Source organism: Somniosus microcephalus, chromosome 31, assembly GCF_052327205.1.
Source record: "Somniosus microcephalus isolate GS21.2 chromosome 31, FLI_Smic_1.0, whole genome shotgun sequence".
NCBI classification, from domain to species: Eukaryota; Metazoa; Chordata; class Chondrichthyes; order Squaliformes; family Somniosidae; genus Somniosus; species Somniosus microcephalus.
The window spans coordinates 21577628-21598403 of NC_141017.1; the positions used below are offsets into that span (position 1 = coordinate 21577628).

The 20776-nt window shown below is 47.5% G+C and overlaps 1 protein-coding gene across 1 annotated transcript in view; it reads right to left on the reverse strand.

Moving 5' to 3' along the window:
• LOC147097620 (adhesion G protein-coupled receptor E3-like) overlaps positions 1–20776 on the reverse strand; it is a 103500-nt gene that overhangs the window by 9299 nt on the left and 73425 nt on the right. The window contains exons 13-16 of the mRNA XM_085971422.1: positions 14318–14384; positions 13270–13361; positions 10207–10375; positions 7988–8077 (exon numbers count right to left, since the gene is read on the reverse strand). Coding sequence (XP_085827548.1) covers positions 7988–8077; positions 10207–10375; positions 13270–13361; positions 14318–14384 — 418 coding nt within the window. The remainder of the gene's footprint in view (positions 1–7987; positions 8078–10206; positions 10376–13269; positions 13362–14317; positions 14385–20776) is intronic.

The following is a 20776-nucleotide window of genomic DNA, read 5'->3' on the forward strand; positions in this document are numbered from 1 at the left end:
AGAGGGGGATGGAGGGAGAGAGAGAGGAGGGAGGGAGAGAGAGGAAAGGAGGGAGAGACGGGGAGGGAGAGAGAGGGGGAGGGAGGGAGAGAGGGAGGGAGAGGAGAGGGGGAGAGGGAGAGGAGAGGGGGAGAGGGAGAGGGGAGGGAGAGAGAGAGAGGGAGGGAGAGAGAGCGGGGAGGGAGGGGGAGAGGGGAGAGAGAGGGGAGAGAGAGAGGGGCAGGGAGAGAGAGGGGCAGGGAGAGAGAGGGGGAGGAGAGAGAGGGGAGGGAGACAGAGAGGGGAGGGAAAGAGTGAGGGGCTGGGAGAGGGAGGGAGGGAAGGAGCGCGGGGAGGGAGAGAGAGGGGGAGGGAGGGAGAAAGTGAAGGGGAGGGAGTGAGAGAGGGGAGGGGGAGAGAGGGGGGAGGGAGGGAGTGAAGGGGAGGGAGTGAGAGGGAGGGAGAGAGAGGTGGAGGGAGAGGAAGGGAGGGAGGGAGAGAGGGTGATGGAGGGAGGGGGAGGGAGACGGAGGGGGGAGTCAGAGACTCCTGACCAGACTCAGGCACGGCAAGCTGTTAACCAGGCAAGACATACCCAAGCCAGAGTCTCAGAGACTCCTGACCAGACTCAGGCACGGCAAGCTGTTGACCAGGTGAGACATACCCAAAACTGTAAAACCTAGAGTATATGGCAACTGGCGATCCCCATTAACAAAAAACGAAGTTAAAGAACCACCTCCTGGGTGCTTAGGAAGAGTTCTTCAATCCCAATAATTTTATAAACAGCTTTATAAACATGGCAGAGGGTTCTTCAGTTCCCTCGGCAATGCCGGGTACTCCAGCTAGTAACTAATAAATGGAAGTGTTCAAAGAAAAGAAACACTTTTTTTTTAAGACCCCAATGACATTTCTCTTGCTGTTGCTCGCAGCCGTGTCCTGGAGGATTAATCTTTAATTCCTGGAGACTCCAGGGAAATCCTGGAGGATTAACAATCCAACCCATGAGGTCTGGTTAAAAGTACATGTCAAGGAAGAATTAACCCCTCCGTCTCTCCCGAAGCAGAATTGATCATTCCGAGTTTTGAGACATACTACTGACTGAGTTTGGAAGCATCTCTCTCTGTCAAACTGCTGTGTTTTAATGTCAATAAATCAGCATTTTTTAGAAAAGTTATATCTTTATTTCAGCTTTTTGGAATTCACAATCCATTTTGTTGAGGTCTTTAAAAATTATAAAGGGTAGATAGAGATAAATGATTTCCTCTGGTGGGGGAATCCAGAACAAGGGGGCACAGCCTTAAAATTAGAGCCAGGCCGTTCAGGACTGAAATCAAGAAGCATTTTTTCCACACAAAGGGTCGTGGAAATCAGGCACTGTCTCCCCAAAAGGCTGTAGATGCTGGGGGCCAATTGAAATTTTCAAGACTGAGATCGATAGATTTTTGATAGGTGAGGGTATCAAGGCAGGTAAATGGAGTTGGGGTACAGATCAGCCAGGATCTAATTGAATGGCAGAGCAGGCTCGAGGGGCTGAATGGCCGACTCCTCTTCCAATGTTCATTTGTTAGAAATATTTAAAATTATGAAAGGATAGGGACAGGTTAGTTAGAATGATCCTGGCCGCTAGTTCCCCGACCTCGGCGGGTCCATGGCGGGTGACACCGGTGGCGGGTCCCGACCCCGCTGCTGGCTCCAGCCCGCTGTGTAGAATGATTTTACGTTGATTGGGCTCGTTAAGCCCACCCAACGCGTTTGCCGGCCAATTAAAGGCAGTGGGTCTGATGACGTCATTTGATGTGCTGTCAAACATTGAAAACTTTATTGTCAACACTTTGCATTCTTGGATAGATTTGTGTGCACCTTTGGAAGTGACTTAGTGAGTTCCAATGAATGGTGAGACATAACAGTGCTCCCCCCACTACCAGCAATGGTCATGAGTGTGAAAGGAATGGCTTGGGCATTGTAGGGGTGCTTTATGGTGTTGGTGTTCCTTAAAGGGACCATGCGCAAATTGAATTTGCCATTTGTGCTGTCAGTGTTATACAGCATTGAGGTGCTGCAAACACTGACAAGCACTGCACAGAGGTGCAGGGTTGCACCCAGTCTCTCCCATGACTCCCTCCATATGCTTATGGAGGGAGTCACAGCACGCAGGGAGGTTCTCTTCCCTTCCAATGGGTAGAAGAGACCTCCCCAGAAGACCAATGCAGCCTGGTTGCACATTGCACAGGAGGGCACAAGCAGAGCTGTCGTCAGGAGGACCAGGCTGCAGTGGCACAAACCTTTCAGTGATCTCAGTAGATAACAAAATGTTACTGCAAAGCCACACTCAACCTCATCCTGCTGTGCCACTCATCACATCCCCATCACTTTGCCTTCCCTGCCCTACTCCTGCACAACCTTACTCACACCAACCTACCTTGCACCTCCACCCATCTTTCTCTATTTACATTATCACACCCCCATCTCACTAGCCATCCCTCACACTCACCCTCATCCTAGTCCAATCAAGCCAACTCACAACACACAAGGTAGGTGTTATAAATCTCGTCATTTATCAAGAAACTACTCATGAAATAACGCTGGACGGTCGGCTGGTGGCGCCGTCCAAGGAGTATAAATACTCAGGCGTGGGCCCAGCTTAACAGGGACATTTTGTAAGACAAGGAACTAGTGAAGTACAACTAGACCTCCATGTTCTGAAACAAGTTGATTAAAGCCTTGCCTTATGCGCAAACCAAGTGCGTAGTGAGTTATTTCACGTCAGTAGGCACTTGGGTGTTTTAGCCAATGTTCATGTAAAGTCTCTGTTAATGTGCTGTCAAACATTGAAAACTTTATTTTCAACACTTTGCATTCTTGGATAGATTTGTGTGCACCTTTGGAAGTGGCTTAGTGAGTTCCAATGAATGGTGAGACATAACAGTGCTCCCCCCACTACCAGCAATGGTCATGAGTGTGAAAGGAATGGCTTGGGCATTGTAGGGATGCTTTATGGTGTTGGTGTGGGTTGGTGCCAACCTGCCGCATTATGTGGCAGCCAGGGTGTACAGCATCAACTGAAGTAAATCTGGCCATGGTGAGGCCATCCCTGGCCTCCCGGGCAGCAATGTGGTTGGGTGCTGGTGCCCTGTGTCCTGTGCAGCATCGGTTGATTGCGGAGAAGGTTGGTGTTGTTGGTGCTGCTGGTGTGGCTGGTGCTGCTGGTGTTGGGGATGATCATGGTGGGATTCTGAGGACCAAGGTGAGACAGCATAAACCGTACCCAGTCCAATGTAATAGATAGCAGGTGAACTTGAGATGACAGAAGCAATCTGTCATAGGTGGGAGAGGTTGTTCCAATGAGGTGACATTGGATAGGGAGTTTGCTCCAAACACTTGCAACCTGCATAAAGCTCAATCTGTCTTCCAAATGCAGTAAGCAACAGTTTCTGAGCTTGGAAAGTGAACAGCTGTGAGATGGGAGCTTTTATAGCACATTTGCAGCTGTCAAGTAATGAGATGATTCCATGGTCATACAACTCCTGAATACGTTACCTGACGTGATCACCGAGCAGTGTGGACCCCATGGGCGACCTCGTAAAATGTAAAGGTGAACGCAAAATACTTTTTAATGGGCTGTTAACAAGGTCATAATGACCTGAATTGCCTCCCCCGCCACTGTGTGTCAGGTCTGTTCAGCCCTGACACACCCGACATCTGGGAAAGCCGCGTGGCGGCGGGTTGATAGCAGGTTCACAACCCGCAGTCAAAAAAATATGCTCCCACCCGACCCGCCACCGATTGCGCCCACTGAGCCCCCCCGAAAAATTCCCCCCACTGTTTCCAGCGGTTGAGGGGTCAAGAACGAGAGGCCATAGATAGAAGATTCAATGTAAAAGAGTTAGAACAGAGGCCAGGAGAAACCTCTTCACAGAGAGTTGTGAGTCTGTGGAATTCACCTCCAGGGTTAGTGATTGAGGCATAAACTACGGCTCAAGATGAGGTTGGATAAGTGGCTGAAGGAATTTGGGGTGAAAGGAGGGTTGGAACTAAATGGATGTGATTAGAACTATTTGCTCGTGTGGAGGGTAAACACCGACACGGACTGGTTGGGCCGAATGGCCTGTTTCCATGTTGTATTTCTGGGCAGGATAGTTCCAACATCTTTGCAAAGTCCATTCTCATCGCTGCAGCAAAGAGGACGATGGTCTTCACTTCTCCATCCGTTCGGCCTACGTTGCACAACCGACGAGAGGCGAGCAGCTTCATCATTGCTCCGAGCTCTGCATCAAAATGGAAAATAAATTCTTATGGTCATGTTCAGTGAGTTAACTCCGGGCCAGAAAACAAACTCAGGGCACAGTATTTGGTCCGAAGAGAACCCAATACAGAGAAACAAGATGGGAGCACTGGAACCTTGAGAAATCGAGTGAGGGGCTGAGGCCTACAGCACAGTAGGTCAAAGTTCACAAGTGTAGCAGGCTTAGAAATCTGAATCACCGTGAATCCATTTAAATAAATGAGTTAATACCAGCATTAAAATAACACCGGCTGGAAAACCTGGGTACAGTCCCAATCACTTAATCCGTCCCTGCTTATCCCAGGCAGCCACCTATATCGGACAAATGGTGCAAACCGCTCACCATCACCATACGCGTCAACTACAAGGGTGACACTTATAACATATTACAAAGCCTGAAGACTAAGGCAGGTCAGGAAATCCACAGCGTTGACATCATGGAAAAGAACGAGTCTTGATTTCAAAGCTGTGAGGGTGATTGGAGGTAGTACATGTAAATTCCTGACACAGTAGAAGGGTGAGGGGGTGGGTGGGTGTAGGGAGAGTGCACAGGACAGCAAATCTACAGCGAAGGAGAAATTAAAGTGAAAGTTCGGAAAGCCCCTGATCATTGTAATAGAGACAAAACAAGGTGGTGATGAAGAGTTTGATACTTTGCTGCCTCTACAGATTCAATCAGCTGGTTTAAAAATACATCAATATAAGATAGTCACCAATAAATTCAATAAGGAATTCAGGAGTAACTTCTGCACTCAGAGACTGGTTAGAATGTGGAACTCGCTACCCACAGGGAGTAGTTGAGACAAATAAGAACATGAGAACATAAGAAATAGGAGCAGGAGTAGGCCAATCGGCCCCCCGAGCCCGCTCCACCATTCAATAAGATCATGGCTGATCTGATCCTAACCTCAAATCTTCTATCACTCTCCATCCCACCCGAACCCATGTGATCTCCCAGGAGAGGTGAAAAACCAGGTAAAAAACCCAATGGCCAATTTGGGAGAAAAAATCTGGGAAATTCCTCTCCGACCCATCTAGGCGATCGAAACTCTTCCAGGAGATCACTCTGTCCCTATATTTTCTACAGTACTTACCTTCTGTAAAGGCGATCTCCACCCCAGCCAGGAACAGGAATAAAACCATCTCCTGAAATCTAACACAGAATTAGAACACAAGAAGTAGGAACAGAACCAGGCTACATGGCCCCTGGGCCCGCTCCACTACCCACAGGGCCATGACCATTCTGAACCTAGACTCATGTCCAATTTCCTGCCCACTCCCGTAACCCTTAATTCCCTTTACTTCTAGGAAACTTATCTATTTCTGTTTTAAATTTATTTAATGATGTAGCTTCCACAGCTTTCTGGGGCAGCAAATTCCACAAACCCTACCACCCTCTGAGTGAAGAAGTTTCTCCTCATCTCAGTTTTGAAAGAGCAGCCCCTTATTCTAAGATTATGCCCCCTAGTTCTAGTTTCACCCATCATTGGGAACATCCTCACTGCATCCACCCGATCAAGCCCCTTCACAATCTTATATGTTTCAATAAGATCGCCTCTCATTCTTCTGAACTCCAATGAGTAGAGTCCCAATCTACTCAACCTCTCCTCATATGACCACCCCCTCATTCCAGGGATTAACTGAGTGAACCTTCTTTGTACTGACTCGAGAGCAAGTATGTCTTTTCTTAAATATGGACACCAAAACTGTATGCAGTATTCCAGGTGCGGTCTCACCAATGCCTTGTATAACTGCAGCAATACCTCCCTGTTTTTATATTCTATTCCCCTAGCAATAAAAGCCAACATTCCATTGGCCTTCTTGATCACTTGCTGCACCTGCATACTAACTTTTTGAGTTTCGTGCACCAGGACCCCCAGATCCCTTCGTACTACAGTACTTTCCAGTTTCTTGCCATTAAGATAATAACTTGCTCTATGATTTTTCCTGCCAAAGTGCATAACCTCACACTTTCCAGTATTGTATTCCATCTGCCAAATCTCTGCCCACTTACTTAGCCTGTCTATGTCACTTTGCAGGTTTTTTATGTCCTCCTCACTCACTACTTTCCCTCCCATCTTTGTATCATCTGCAAACTTTGATATGTTACACTCGGTCCCCTCCTCCAAATCGTTAATATAGATTATAAAGAGTTGGGGACCCAGCACTGACCCCTGCGGAACACCACTAGTTACTGATTGCCAGTCTGAGAATTAACCATTTATCCCAACTCTCTGCTTTCTGTTAGAGAGCCAATTCTCCACCCACGCCAGAATATTACCCCCAATCCCGTGATTTTTTATCTTGAGCAATAATCTTTTGTGTGGCACCTTGTCAAATGCTTTTTGGAAGTCTAAATACACTACGTCCACTGGTTCTCCTTTATCCACCCTGTATGTTACTTCCTCAAAGAACTCAAGCAAATTTGTCAAACATGACTTCCCCTTCATGAAACCATGCTGAGTTTGTCCTATTAAATTATGTTTATCCAAATGTCCCGTTACTGTCTCCTTAATAATGGACTCTAACATTTTACCAACCACAGATGTTAGGCTAACAGGTCTATAGTTTCCAGCCTTTTGCCTACTACCCTTTTTAAATAAGGGTGTTACATTAGCAGTTTTCCAATCTGCTGGGACCTTTGCTGAGTCCAGGGAGTTTTGGAAAATTATTACCAATGCATCCACAATCCCTACCGCCACTTCCCTCAAAATAGCTTAGATACATTTAAAGGGAAACTAGATAAACACATGAGGGAGAGAGGAGTAGAAGGATGTGAGGTGAAGAGGGCTGGGAGGAGGCTCGTGTGGCACATAAACACCGGCATGGACCACTCGGGCCCAGTGGCCTGTTTCTGGGCCGTATGTATTCTATGCAACATTTCTCAGCGGCTCAAATTTGTAATATATGCTGAACACACACAGCCTAAAATGTACAATTCTTCACTTTCAGCATGGATTGGGTCAGTCAGAGCCTTCAGTCAGTGACGGGGAACGTGTAGCATTGGTTGAGATGCCGAACCCGGTCTCTTGTTATCACAGGATCACCTTTCAGCCCCGGTGGGCTCATCAGTGAGGCTGCAGTTCGAAGGTGATGGTGGTGATGAGAATGAAGTAAAGGAAACCACAGTGATTGGGTCTCTGTAACCAATCGAATGGGTAACTGAAGTCAATGTTGATACGGGAAGCCAAGCTCTAGGGCCAGCTGAAGAAAGCAGAGTCTGAATATAGAAGGCAGTGCTTCGGCTAACTATCCAAGAATTCTGTTTTGACTTGACTAGAGAAGCTGGGATTGTTCTCCTTTAGAGCAGGGTAGGTTAAGGGGAGATTTAATAGAGGTGTTCAAAATTATGAGGGGTTTTGACAGAGTAGATAGGGATAAGATGTTTCCACTGGCAGGAGCGTCAGTAAACAGAGGACACAAATTGAAGGTAATTGGCAAAAGATCCAGTGGGGAGATGAGAAGAATTTTTTACGCAGCGAGTTGTTGTGATCTGGAATGCACTGCCCGAAAGGGCGGTGGAAGCAGATTCAATAGTAACTTTCAAAAGGGAATTGGATAAAAACTTGAAAAAGAAAAATTTCCAGGGCTATGGAGAAAGAGCGAGGGGAGTGGGACTAATTGGAGAGCTCTTACAAAGAGCCGGCACAGGCACGGTGGGCCGAATGGCTTCCTTCTGTGCTGTATGATTCTAAGATTCTACGTTATGAGCCGAGACCCACTCACCGACATGGCTGTCATTGTGGTGGCTGTATTCTCCGGTGAAGCCTTTGCCCTGCACGCCTTGGCAAACCATTTCCGGTACTCCGCCCTCACCTTAAGGCAAGATACAACACACAGTCATTACTCCAGTGATAGTTAACCGAATGAGAACAATTAGAGTTTCACACTAAATCTGGGACCTTGCCACATTATTATTGTTCGGAGTCAACGTGCTCTTGGTATAAATTATGTGGAATATAAACAAAGTTAATTTATACACTTCAAAAGTACTTCATTGGCTGTGTCCTGATGTCGTGAAAGGCGCCATATAAATGCAAGTTCTTCATGTATCGCTGGTCGAAACTCCTGCGACTGATACTTCCTGCAATAAATTACACTTCCTCTGGTTATTGTAAATCTTCTTAGAATCTTAGAATCGAACAAAAGGAGGCCATTCAGCCCATCGAGTCTGTGCTGGCTCTTCCGAAGAGCAATCCAGTTTTTTTATTCATTCGCAGGATGTGCACGTCGCTGGCAAGGCCAGCATTTATTGTCCATCTGTAATTTCCCTTTGAGAAGGTGGTGGAGAGCTGCTTTTTGCAACTGAGTAGCTTGCTAGGCTGTTTCAGAGGATAGTTAAGAGTCAACCACATTGCTGTAGCTTTGGAGTCATATATAGGCCAGACCAGATAAGGGAAGTAGATTTCCTTCCCTAAAAGGACACCAGTGAACCAGATGGGTTTTCTTTACTACCTTTTATATTTCAGATTTATTTCATTAACTGAATTTAAGTTCTCCAGCTGCTGTGAGTGGGATTTGAACACATTGTGGCGGAGCCACTAAGGGACTCTGATCAACTGTATATAATTCCCTTCAACAATATGTTAGCTACAGCCTGAGTCTGTATCTTTGTATATACTGTTTGCATGTACAGAGCGCGGTCCCTTTAAGAGTGCGGGCAAACGCGATGACGTCACGCCGTTCATCACGTGATCCCCACCGGCGGGAAAAACGTCATGATGTCATGACGCCAGCCACGGGACCGCCCAAGCAGTCCTCGTGGAGCCTCCGAACTGAGTAGACCTGTATTCGTAGTTCTCGTGCATTTGTTTGTTAAACTCAGTTAGTTTTACATTAAATATCGTTTGTTTGATCGCCTGAGTTGACCTCAGTCTCTTGGTAGGAACTAGACATTCCTACAACATGCAAATTATTAGTCCAGGCCTCTGGATTACTAGCCCAGTAACATAACCACTAAGCTACTGTACCAGTTAATCCCACTCCCCTACTCTTCCCCACATCCCTGCAATTTTTCTCCTTCAAGTCTTTATCCAATTCCCTTTTGAAGGCTACAATTGAATCTGTATCCACCACCCTATCAGGCAGCACATTCCAAATCCTAACCACTCGTTGTGTAAATAAGGTTTTCCTCATGTCGCCTCTGGTTCTTTTGCCAATCACCTTAAATCTTTGCCCTCTGGTTATCGACCCTTCAGCCATTGGAAACAGTTTCTCTTTATTTACTCTATTTAAACCCTTCATGATTTTGAACACCTCTATCAAATCTCCTCTTAGCCTTCTCTACTCCAAGGAGAACAACCCCAGCTTCTCCAGTCTATCCACATAATTGTAATATTTCATCCCTGGAACCATTCTAGTAAATCACTTCTGTACCCTCTCCAAAGTCTTCACCTCCTTCCTAAAGGTCACCTCTGTGAGGTGCCCACTTTATAACTGAATGTGTCAGAAAGGCTGAAGATGTTTGTATGAAATAAGAATAAAACCCTTCATCATATTCAATACCGACTGTGACTTTCTGAAAGACTGTTTATCACAGAAGGTTCCAGGTACTATCCCTGGTCTGTGCTGAACTTGCTGATCGCAGACGGGGCACAATTTGGGGGCTACAGTTGGCCTCAGTGTCCCAGGGTTAGAAAGGAAGGCGAAGCAATCAGCCGGCACTCCCGCTCCCGAGCACTTTTCAGTGTTCCCCGTCGGAAAGAGGGTGCCTGATGACGGAAGGGCAGAGCTTGACACTGTTGCTCCAATACCATGCCTGCCTTCACTGCCTGGTCTCACGTCTAAAGTGTGGCCGCTCAGACACGGGCCTGGAGAGCACTTATGGAACCAAACCCCAGTACTCGCCAGCTCTGTCAGGAGAGGGGAACAGGAGAAAGGACTTCAATTCCACAAGATGGTACCTGTCCTATCAGCTTAAAACCGAACGAGGCAATATTCCCTACCTTGGGATTTAACACACAGAGGAGGATGAAGATGAAGGTGCCCTGGAAACTGTTGACGATGGTGAATAAATAGGCCATCACCCCGGCTTCTTCCTGAAGCTGAAACAATCCAAAAATCCAAGTACAGCCCAGGACAAACACCTGCGCAATGGCTTTAAACGTCAGCATCCTGCAACAAAGAGAGATCAGTGAGATACAGCACTGTGGGTGGCAAGGAGGACTTCAATGTCCATCACCAAGACTGGCTCGGTAGTGCCACCACTGACTGAGCTGGCCGAGTCCTGAGCACTAGGCTTACGGCAAGTGGTGAGAGTACCAACACGAGGGAATAACCTATTTGACCTAGTTTATGTGTGAGCAGATGTGTCTCTCCATGACAGCATTGTAGGAGAGACCACCGCACAGTCCTTGTGGAGACCAAGTCTGTCTTCACACTGAGGACCCCCTTCATCGTGTCGTCTGGTACTGCCACCATGCTAAGTTGAATAGAATAAAAACAAATCTAGCAGCTCAAAACTGGGCATCCATGAGGTGATGTGGGCCATCAGCAGCAGCATAATTATATTCTACCACAATCTGTAACCTCATGGCTTAACTTATCCCTCACTCTACCATTACCATCAAGCCAGAGACCAACCAGCACCAACCTGGTGAAGGTACAACACAGGACTACATGCACGCTGCACAGTGGAAGCAACATGCTCTAGACAGAGCTAAACGATCCAACAAATCAAAGCTTTGCAGTCATGCCACATCCAGTCATGAATGGCTGTGGACAATTAAGCAATTAACAGGGGAAGGAGGTTCCATGAACATCCCCATCTTCAACCATGGCAGAGCCCAGCAAAAGACAAGGCTGAAGCATTTGCAACCATCTTCAGCCAGAAGTGCCAAGTGGATGATCAATCTCAGCCTCCTCCTGAGGTCCCTGGCATCACCAAAACCAGTCTTCAGCCAATTCATTTTATTCCACATGACATCAAGAAACAGTTGAGTGCACTGGACATGGAAAAGGCTACGGGGCAACGTCCCGGGTGTAGCAGTGAAGACCTGTGCTCCAACACTAGCCGTACCTCTAGCCAAGCTGTTCCAACACTGGCATCTACCCAACAATGTGGACAATTGCCCTGGTGTGTCCTGTCCACAAAAAGCAGGACAAATCCAACCCGACCATTTATCACCCGATCAGCCTACTCTCAATCATCAGCAAAGTGTCTTCAACAGTGGTATCAAGTGACAACAATTCACCAATAACCTGCTCACCGAGGCTCAGTTTGGGTTCTGTCAGGACCACTCGGTGCAGACCTCATTGATGCCTTGGTCCAGATGTGAGGTAGGCATGACTACCCTTGACATCAAGTCAGCAATCAACCGATTATGGAACCAAGGAGCCCTAGTAAAACTGAAATCAATGGGGATCAGGGGAAAAAGTTCCACTGTCTGGAGTCATACCTAGCACAAAAAAATGGTTGTGGTTGTTGGAGGCCTATCATTTCAGCCCCAGGACATCGCTGCAGGAGTTCCTCTGGTCAGCTTCATAGGCCCAACAATCTCCAGCTTCTTCATCAATGATCTTCTCGCCATCATAAGGTCAGAAGTGGGGATGCTCGCTGATTATTGCACAGTGTTCAGCTCCATTTGCAACTCCTCAGATAATGAAGCAGTCCATGCCCGTATGCAGCAAGACCTGGACGGTGGCATAGTGGTTAGCACTGTTGCCTCACAGCGCCAGGGACCCGGGTTCAAATCTGGCCTCGGGCGACTGTCTGTGTGGAGTTTGCACATTCTCCCCGTGTCTGCGTGGGTTTCCTCCGGGTGCTCCGGTTTCCTCCCACAGTCCAAAGATGTGCGGGTTAGGTTGATTTGGCTATGATAAATTGACCCTTAGTGTTAGGGGATTAAATACGTGGGGTTACGGGGATAGGGTGGGATATGTGTCGGTGCAGGCTCGATGGGCCGAAATGGCCTCCATCTGCACTGTGGGGATTCTGTGATTTCTGTGATTTCTGTGAACATCCAGGCTTGGGCTAGTAAATGGCAAGTAACATTCACATCACACAAGTGACAGGCAATGACCATCTTCAACAAGTGAGAGCCTAACCACTGAGGCACTGTGGTATGCCTTTACTGGTTACTGAAAGATGGTACCTCTGACAGTGCAGCACTCTCTCAGTACTGTACTTAATTATCGATCTAGATTTTGGACTCACGGATTAAAGCTCAAACCCATGAATGTTAGGTCCGTGTATCTTAATGTTGTGTCCTTCAATAATCAGACAACAGTCTGCAGGGAACGATTCAACAGGTGTTTACTGAATGAGGGTTACTCTAGAACTAACTGTACAGATCACTACTCAGGGTTTATATACAGGTGTGGTCACTGCCGGTACTACAGTATACAGGAGCTGTAAAAAGTAGTTCTCTCCCTTAAGGTATATATAAATTACATACATTACAATGACCTTCTGAGTCAGAGGCAAGAGTGCTACCACTGAGCTATGGCGAGTTAAACCTTGGCCTTTGGCCTGTGAAACTCTGGCCTTTCACCTTGGGACACCGACCTTTCACCTTTGTAACTTTGAAGTTGAGCCCAAGGCATTGGAGAAAAGTCTTCTGACTGCTTGCTGTAAGGTGCTGCCATGAAATGAGCTGTGGCAACCTCTGCAGTTCCCAGCGGATGTGGCCTACCACATAAGATGGCACCGGATTGGCAAACTCATTCACAGCACTGTGACTGTGATGTTTAAGTATAGATTTATTCATGATTTCTGATCTGCACACTGACTTTATTGACCAGAGTTGAAATGTATGTCAAGTTTTTAATCTTTTCCTTTAAATAATGCTGACCTTTTAGATGTAAAGCTTATAGAATCATATAGAGCAGACGGAGGCCATTCGGCCCATCGTGCCTGTGCCGGCTCTTTGAAAGAGCCAATTAGTCCCACTCCCCTGCTCCTTCCCCACAGCCCGGCAAATTTTTCATTTGATAAACCTTCCTAAAAACTTCAAAATATTTATCTGTTCCCAAGTTTTCTGTAAAGTCCGAGACGCGGTGACACTCACCTCGTGTCCTGAATTTTAGACACTTGAGTGTCGCGCTTGGAAACTTCTTCTCTCAATATCCAGAGTATTGTGAAGAACAGAACTGTGTTGATCTGTTGGAAGATTTGAAGACATGTGTTGGCTGAACATCAACAGATTCTGGTGGATTGTATCTGGAATCAACCCCTTTTTAACTCTTAAGTTCATGTGACTCATCAACTGATGCTCACACCCAGAGATGGTGGGCTTTCAAACTCTCCTCGCTGTCAACATTTCTTTTTCTGAAATTTTCCCTTTCTTCTCTGAAGCGACTGGATTTGGGGAGAGAGGCTTCGGGCAGGGGAAGAGTGGCCATGGTGAGTGAGGGGACAGTGGCCAATGGGGGAAGTGTGGCTATGGAGGGGGGCAGTGGCCATGGCGGGGGAGAGAGGCAATGGGGGAGAGGCTGTGGGGGGAGAGAGGCTGTGGGGGGAGAGAGGCTGTGGGGGAGAGAGAGGCTGTGGGGGGAGAGAGGCTGTGGGGGAGAGGCTGTGGGGGAAGAGAGGCTGTGGGGGAGAGAGGCTGTGGGGGAGAGAGGCTGTGGGGGAGAGAGGCTGTGGGGGGAGAGAGGCTGTGGGGGGAGAGAGGCTGTGGGGGGAGAGAGGCTGTGGGGGAGAGAGGCTGTGGGGGGAGAGAGGCTGTGGGAGAGAGAGGCTGTGGGGGCAGCGAGGCTGTGGGGGGAGAGAGGCTGTGGGGGAGAGAGGCTGTGGGGGAGAAAGGCTGTGGGGGAGAGAGGCTGTGGGGGGAGAGAGGCTGTGGGGGGGGAGAGAGGCTGTGGGGGGAGAGAGGCTGTGGGGGAGAGAGGCAGTGGCGGGGAGAGAGGCTGTGGGGGAGAGAGGGTGTCGGGGGAGAGGTTATGGAGGACGCTATGAGGTACAGATGAGGGGCAACTTGCTAATTCATGTAAATGGGGGTGGAGTTAGATACATAAACAGAGCAGGAGTTTACCGCACATTTCAAACATGATCATGTGATGCAATCTCGCGCAAATAAAAGCCCAGAACCTCGATATGGATGGTATAAAAATTACCCCAATTATCAGACACACAGGCCCCAGGAAACTCCAGTTGAATCCGTTTTTCGTGGAGATCCAGCAGCTGGAAGTTAAGAGAAGAAAGTGAATCGGTCGGAACGATGAGTCGCACAGGAAAGCACAACATGCGAATCGCAGGAGATTTATCCTGCAAAAATATTCTTCGAACCCGCGCATTGATTGGATGATAATACGTTCCTTTCGTTGGCAGGTAATAGACCGACATTTAGGAGACATTCACCCCTCAGTAAATGCAGACATTAATTAGTCACGGGTCGGGAAATCTACCCCCATGTGGCGGTTTGACGGGAACGCACCAAGCGCAGAGAGCGGTGGAAAACCAGGGGCAGAGTCCATGGGTCCGGACTGTGTTTTGAACGCGTTGCCCCTGGTTACTCGCGGAACCTGCGCTGTGGGGCACGAGGCTGACGTTTTTCAGATGAGGCGTCAAACTGAGGCCCCGTCTGCCCTCTCAAGTGGACGTAAAGGATTCCCATGGCCACCATTTCGAAGAAGAGCAGGGGGAGTTATTCCCGGTGTCCTGGGCCCAACATTTATCCCTCAACCAACAGATGATCTGGTCATTATCACATTGCTGTTTGTGGGAGCTTGCTGTGCGCAAAATGGTTGTTTCTTACATTATAAAAGTGACTACATTTCAAAAGTAATTAATTGGCTTTACAGCGTTCTGAGGTTGTAAACGGTGCTATATAAATGCAAGTCAGTCCTTCTCTCTTTCTTTTCTCTTTCTTTTTCTTTTCTCTTTCTTTCTTGCTTTTCTTTTTTCTTTCTCTCGACATGAGCGAGCAGTAGACAGGCAGCAGGCAACACGTTGCAGCAGGCAATCTTTGGGCCGTCTATGAGACGTGGAACATGTCAGGCGCTGTTTCCTGACCAGCTCCCTTTAAATGTGCTGTCTTCTCCTTCATTTGTTCCCAGCTCTTGCAGGTAGTTTACACAGTGTTGAGCCGGCTGACTGCCTGCTGCCCAGAATGGTGCCCGGGTACCCTCTGGGCAGAGTGGCCCTTAGTGTCAGATTGGGCAACCCTCCTCTCAGCACCTCATGGACCTGCCTGTCCATTTAGCCATCCCTCAAACGAGAGGCCATGTGCTCCACCCCTCCTTCACTTGCCCCCACAATCTGTTTTGTGCCTGCACTCCGGGTTTCCCTTCCCTTCATACATGCCTGACCCCTCAACCCCTTCCCCCCAACCTTGACTGAGGCTGACAAATATCGGAAATCCACTTGCTAAAGGATGAATGGTATGAGCGCAAATGGTTGTGGTCTGAAATGTGTCGCCTGAAAGGGCGGTGGAAGCAGATTCAATGGTGACTTTCAAAAGGGAATTGGATAAATGCTTGAAAATGAAAATTTTGCAGTGCTATGGGCAAAGAGCGGGGGAGTGGGACTAACTGGCTCTTTCAAAGAGCCGGCACAGGCACGATGGGCCGAATGGCTTCCTTCTGTGCTGTATGATTCCATGAAATACATATTCCTCCCCCCCAGTGCAGGCACTCAGTAGCTACATTGGTAAGTGGACTGCCTGATGTGGACCTGAGCCACAGGAGTCCAGGGAGGTCCCTGGTATGTGCTGATGTGACTGGGAGAGGAGCTGCAATTGCTGGGTTAGGGTGGGGCAGGGGAAGGGGTGAAATCAGCCAGGATCCCATTCCTGATTACTGACCAGGGAATGGAGAGAGTGGCAAGGAGAGGATAAAGGGAAGAAGGGATGGGGTGGAGAGAGGAGAGGAAATGAGGGTAGATGAGTGGAAGAGGAGAGAAGGGAAGGGGAGGAGAGAGGAGAGGTGAGAAGAGGAGAGGGGCTAGGTGGAGAAAGGGAAATGAGAGGAAGAGAGAAGAGAGGAGGTAAGGGGAGGATACAGGGGGAGGGAAGAGAAGTTAAGAGCAGGGGAGCGAGGTAAGGGGAGGGGAGACAAGGTAAGGGGAGGATACAGGGGGAGGGAAGAGAAGTTAAGAGCAGGGGAGCGAGGTAAGGGGAGGGGAGACAAGGTAAGGGGAGGATACAGGGGGAGGGAAGAGAAGTTAAGAGCAGGGGAGCGAGGTAAGGGGAGGGGAGACAAGGTAGGGGGAGGAAAAGAAGCCAGGAGAGAGAAGAGGAGCGGAGGGAAAGGGTGAGGGACAAGTAGATGAGAAAATAAGAGGATAGTTCAGAGGAACATGAATTGTTTTATTATTGGGAAAAGGATAGAGTTTTCTCCCTCTCAAGGTGGGGAGTATGTTAGAAATCAGGGGTGTTCAAAATATATATATAAGAGGATAGTTCAGAGGAACATGAATTGTATTATTATTGGGAAAAGAAATGTTGCAATAAAGAGAAAGAAGTAATGCAATAAGTAAATTAGGGGACCACGAGTGGTGGGGAGTAGCCTATAATGACAGCCAACATCCCTGAGCATGAATGATATCAGCGGCCCCAGTAATTGCCCAGGGCGGAATCTTACCTGGAAGGCCGTGTTCGAGGCGGGACTGCTGGTTTTTGGGTTCCAGTCCCGCCCCCAGCGAAGTCTGACGAGCTGGTGCTATTTTCCCCTGATTGGCCTTGTTAAGCCCGCCCTGCGGGCTTGGCGGCCAATTAAGGGAAAGCCGGTGTCAGATGATATCACTTGATGACACTTTATCTGCTGGTTTTCTTAAAGGCATATGCACCATACTTGTTTGACAGATGATTTGACAGTGTTTGACAATCACTGTCCAAAGGTGAACCTTTGCATCCAGGCTCTCCAATTACTCTCTCCTTAGGATAAAACAGATGGCATCTGCAGCTGAGATTGCAGAAGCCATCTGTCACTTCTCCCGATGAGATGAGGCTACATAAACACTTCACAGCTTGCCACCTGCAGAAACATCTAAACACATTAAACATTACTTTCATAACTTTTCCTTACCTCTGATACTCACCAGTGTCCCACTAAATCCTTTAAACCACTTCTGCTGCTGTCATATATACACAAAAATTACAGTACACCCACAACACACCTCATTTACCCTGGCGGGGTTCCCCGACGTCGGGAAGCCCACTGCAGCAGTGGAAAAATGGGAAAAAGCCTCTTAATGGCCTGTTAACTACCTATTAACAGGCAATTAAGTGGCTATAATCCTCTTTCCGCCTCTAGGAGTCGGGACCCTGTGCAAATCGGGGACCCGACTCCCTGGAAGGTTGGTTGAAGGCGGGTTGGGAGCGGGTTTGGGACCGGCTCCCATTTTTGGGGATTTTTCCCAGGAGTCCTGCCTCCAGACATGCCTCCTCAGGGCTGATAAAGTCCAGCCCCCAGTGTCTGGTCTTAATAGTCCTTCTTATAATGTCTTGCTATTTGAAACATCTGACCCTCCAATTGAACCTTCGATCTAACAATTTAGAGCTGCCACAATGTATGCAAAATCGAAAGTGAGAGGTCGAAATAGAGTCTTCTCCCTCTCAAGGTGGGGAGTATGTTAGAAATCAGGGGTGTTCAAAATGTATATGGTTTTGTGGATAAAACTGATGCGAGTAATGCTGTATTTACATGATTGTATTAGAACTAGAGACAGAAAGGGGTCGATTTTCATTGACCCGTGGAGTCAGGATTGGAGGCATGCAGGGGGTTAAAGTCCCGAATTCGGGGGTCCCGACACCATCCCGCCCCTAACTCGCCTCCATGTAAATTTTAAAGGACGCGGGTACCCACCCCGCACTGGGACCCGCCTACCCGAGGCGGGAAGGGATTAGTGCCAATTAATTGCCTGTTAACAGGTAGTTAACAGGCAGTTATTAGCCTAATCCCTATTTTAAAGCTTGAACTATGGGATTCCCGACGGCTCTAAACCACGCCAAGTTAGAGGAGTCGGGCCGTCGGGTTGAAGGACTTGGAGAGGTCGAGATGTCGGTGTTCAGGTGAGTGACGGGTGCATGAGTGCAAAGGTAAGTGTGTTTGGTGTCTCTAAAGTGTGTAAAGAAGTTTAAATTACCTGTATTTACCTTTACAGCCTTCCTTCCTTTAGGTTCGGGGAGTCCCTCATCTCACCGGCACAGAAAGCAGAACGGCTGCGAACTGTCAAAAGTGACAGCCTGCAGCTTTCTGTGCCGGTGAGATTTCTAACTGAGTCTGTGTAGAAGGACTCAGGTTAGAAGTAAGACTGTCAGTGTTTGACAGCTTCAAACAGCTGTGAAACACTGATATTTCATCTGTCAAAACGTCTTGACAGATGAAATTTCAGTCTGTGACATCACCTGTTGCCAGGTGACCCTTAATTGGCCTGCTGAACCCGCTGAGCGGGCTCAACAAGGTCAATCAAGTCAAAATCGCGTGGGTTGGCTGCATCCCGAAAGTTGTAGTCCCACCTCCTTCCCGACTTCTGATTGAAAATCACCCCCAAAATCACCCTCAGGCTAGTATTAGAATAATTAGATAGATGTGTAGAATCTGCCTGTGTTTTGGTTCCCTGTGGATGTTATAGCATTCTGCAGTGTGACGGTCATAAATAATCTTGTTTTCAAGTTAGGATTTAAACCTTGTTTATGTTTCTCTAATTTGACCAACCAAGGCCCAATGTTATATTTCTTCCATTACTGCTAATAAGCATGTTATAATGCTAAGTTAGGATTTTGACTTTGTTTAACAAAACTGCTTTAAAATGCGTAACTTAACCATTGTATGAGAATAGAATAGAAGAAATCTTTGGGAATTTAATGATTTATTCCATGGTACAATAGTCTGATAATGAAATAGTTAGTTTTGCATAGCCAAAGAATATAGAACATAAGAACATAAGAAATAGGAGCAGGAGTAGGCCAATCGGCCCCTCGAGCCTGCTCCGCCATTCAATAAGATCATGGCTGATCTGATCCTAACCGCCAATCCACTATCACAGAACCATCTCCTGAATCTAACAGAATTAGACACATGAAATAGGAGCAGGATCAGGCTACACGGCCCCTGGGCCCGCTCCGCTACCCACAGGGCCATGACCAATCCGAACCTAGACTCATGTCCAAATTCCTGCCCGCTCCCCGTAACCTTTAATTCCCTTTACTTCTAGGAAACTGTCTATTTCTGTTTTAAATTTATGTAATGATGTAGCTTCTACAGCTTTTTGGGGCAGCATATTCCATGGACCTACCACCCTCTGAGTGAAGTAGTTCCTCCTCATCTCAGTTTTGAAAGAGCAGCCCCTTATTCTAAGACTATGCCCCCTAGTTCTAGTTTCACCCATCATCGGGAACATCTTCTCCGCATCCACCCGATCCAACCCCTTCACAATCTTATATGTTTCAATAAGATCGCCTCTCATTCTTCTGAATTCCTATGAGTAGAGTCCCAATCTACTCAACCTCTCCTCATATGTCCATCCCCTCATCCCCGGGATTAACCGAGTGAACCTTCTTTGTACTGACTCGAGAGCAAGTATGTCTTTTCTTAAGTATGGACACCAAAACTGTACGCAGTATTCCAGGTGCGGTCTCACCAATACCTTGTACAACTGAAGCAATACCTCCCTATTTTTATATTCTATCCCCCTAGCAATGAAAGCCAACATTCCATTGGCCTTCTTAATCACTTGCTGCACCTGCATACTAACCTTTTGAGTTTCGTGCACCAGGACCCCCAGATCCCTTTGTACTTCAGTACTTTCCAGTTTCTTGCCATTAAGATAATAACTTGCTCTACGATTTTTCCTGCCAAAGTGCATAACCTCACACTTTCCAGTATTGTATTCCATCTGCCAAATCTCTGCCCACTTACTTAGCCTGTCTATGTCCCCTTGCAGGTTTTTTATGTCCTCCTCACTCACTACTTTCCCTCCCATCTTAGTGCTGTATGCACTAAGCTGTATGAACAGCATGAACATAAATAACTGATAACAAACAGATACGAACATCTGATGGCCAAGAATGGCATGTCCGACTCCAAACTAGGGAGGATAGAGACAAGAGAAATTCCAAAGGAAGAACCTGCAGAAAGATTAAACAATAAGACAAATTGAATGAGGTAATGAGACCCCCTTTTGGGGAGGGCTTTCATCCAAGAACCAAGACAAAGAACTTGAGCTGTCATTGGATGATGAGGTTTTAGAGAAACTTCTATAGGTTAAATGGTCTTGTCAGTAACCTGGCCTCAGGCCCACCCCTAAAAAGAGAATAAAAGTAACACCCTGAGTGCTTGTCCACACAGACGGTGTAGGGGAGAGCCAGACAGAAGTTGGGCTGGTCGAACACTCTTTTGAGAGCGATCCCACGCTCACCAACTCGAAGTCCCGAGAGAGAGAGAGAGAGAGGCCGGAAGACAGAGAACTGTTCATGCACGCCAGCCATCTATCCGATCGGGACTGGTACCAGCTGCTTGTCATGGTCGTATGTTTTTACTGTATAACTAGCATGTTATATTCCGTCTTAAACTCTGATTAAACACAATATACCCACCATACTGGTTTGCAGTCGATCCTGATTATTTGAAAGA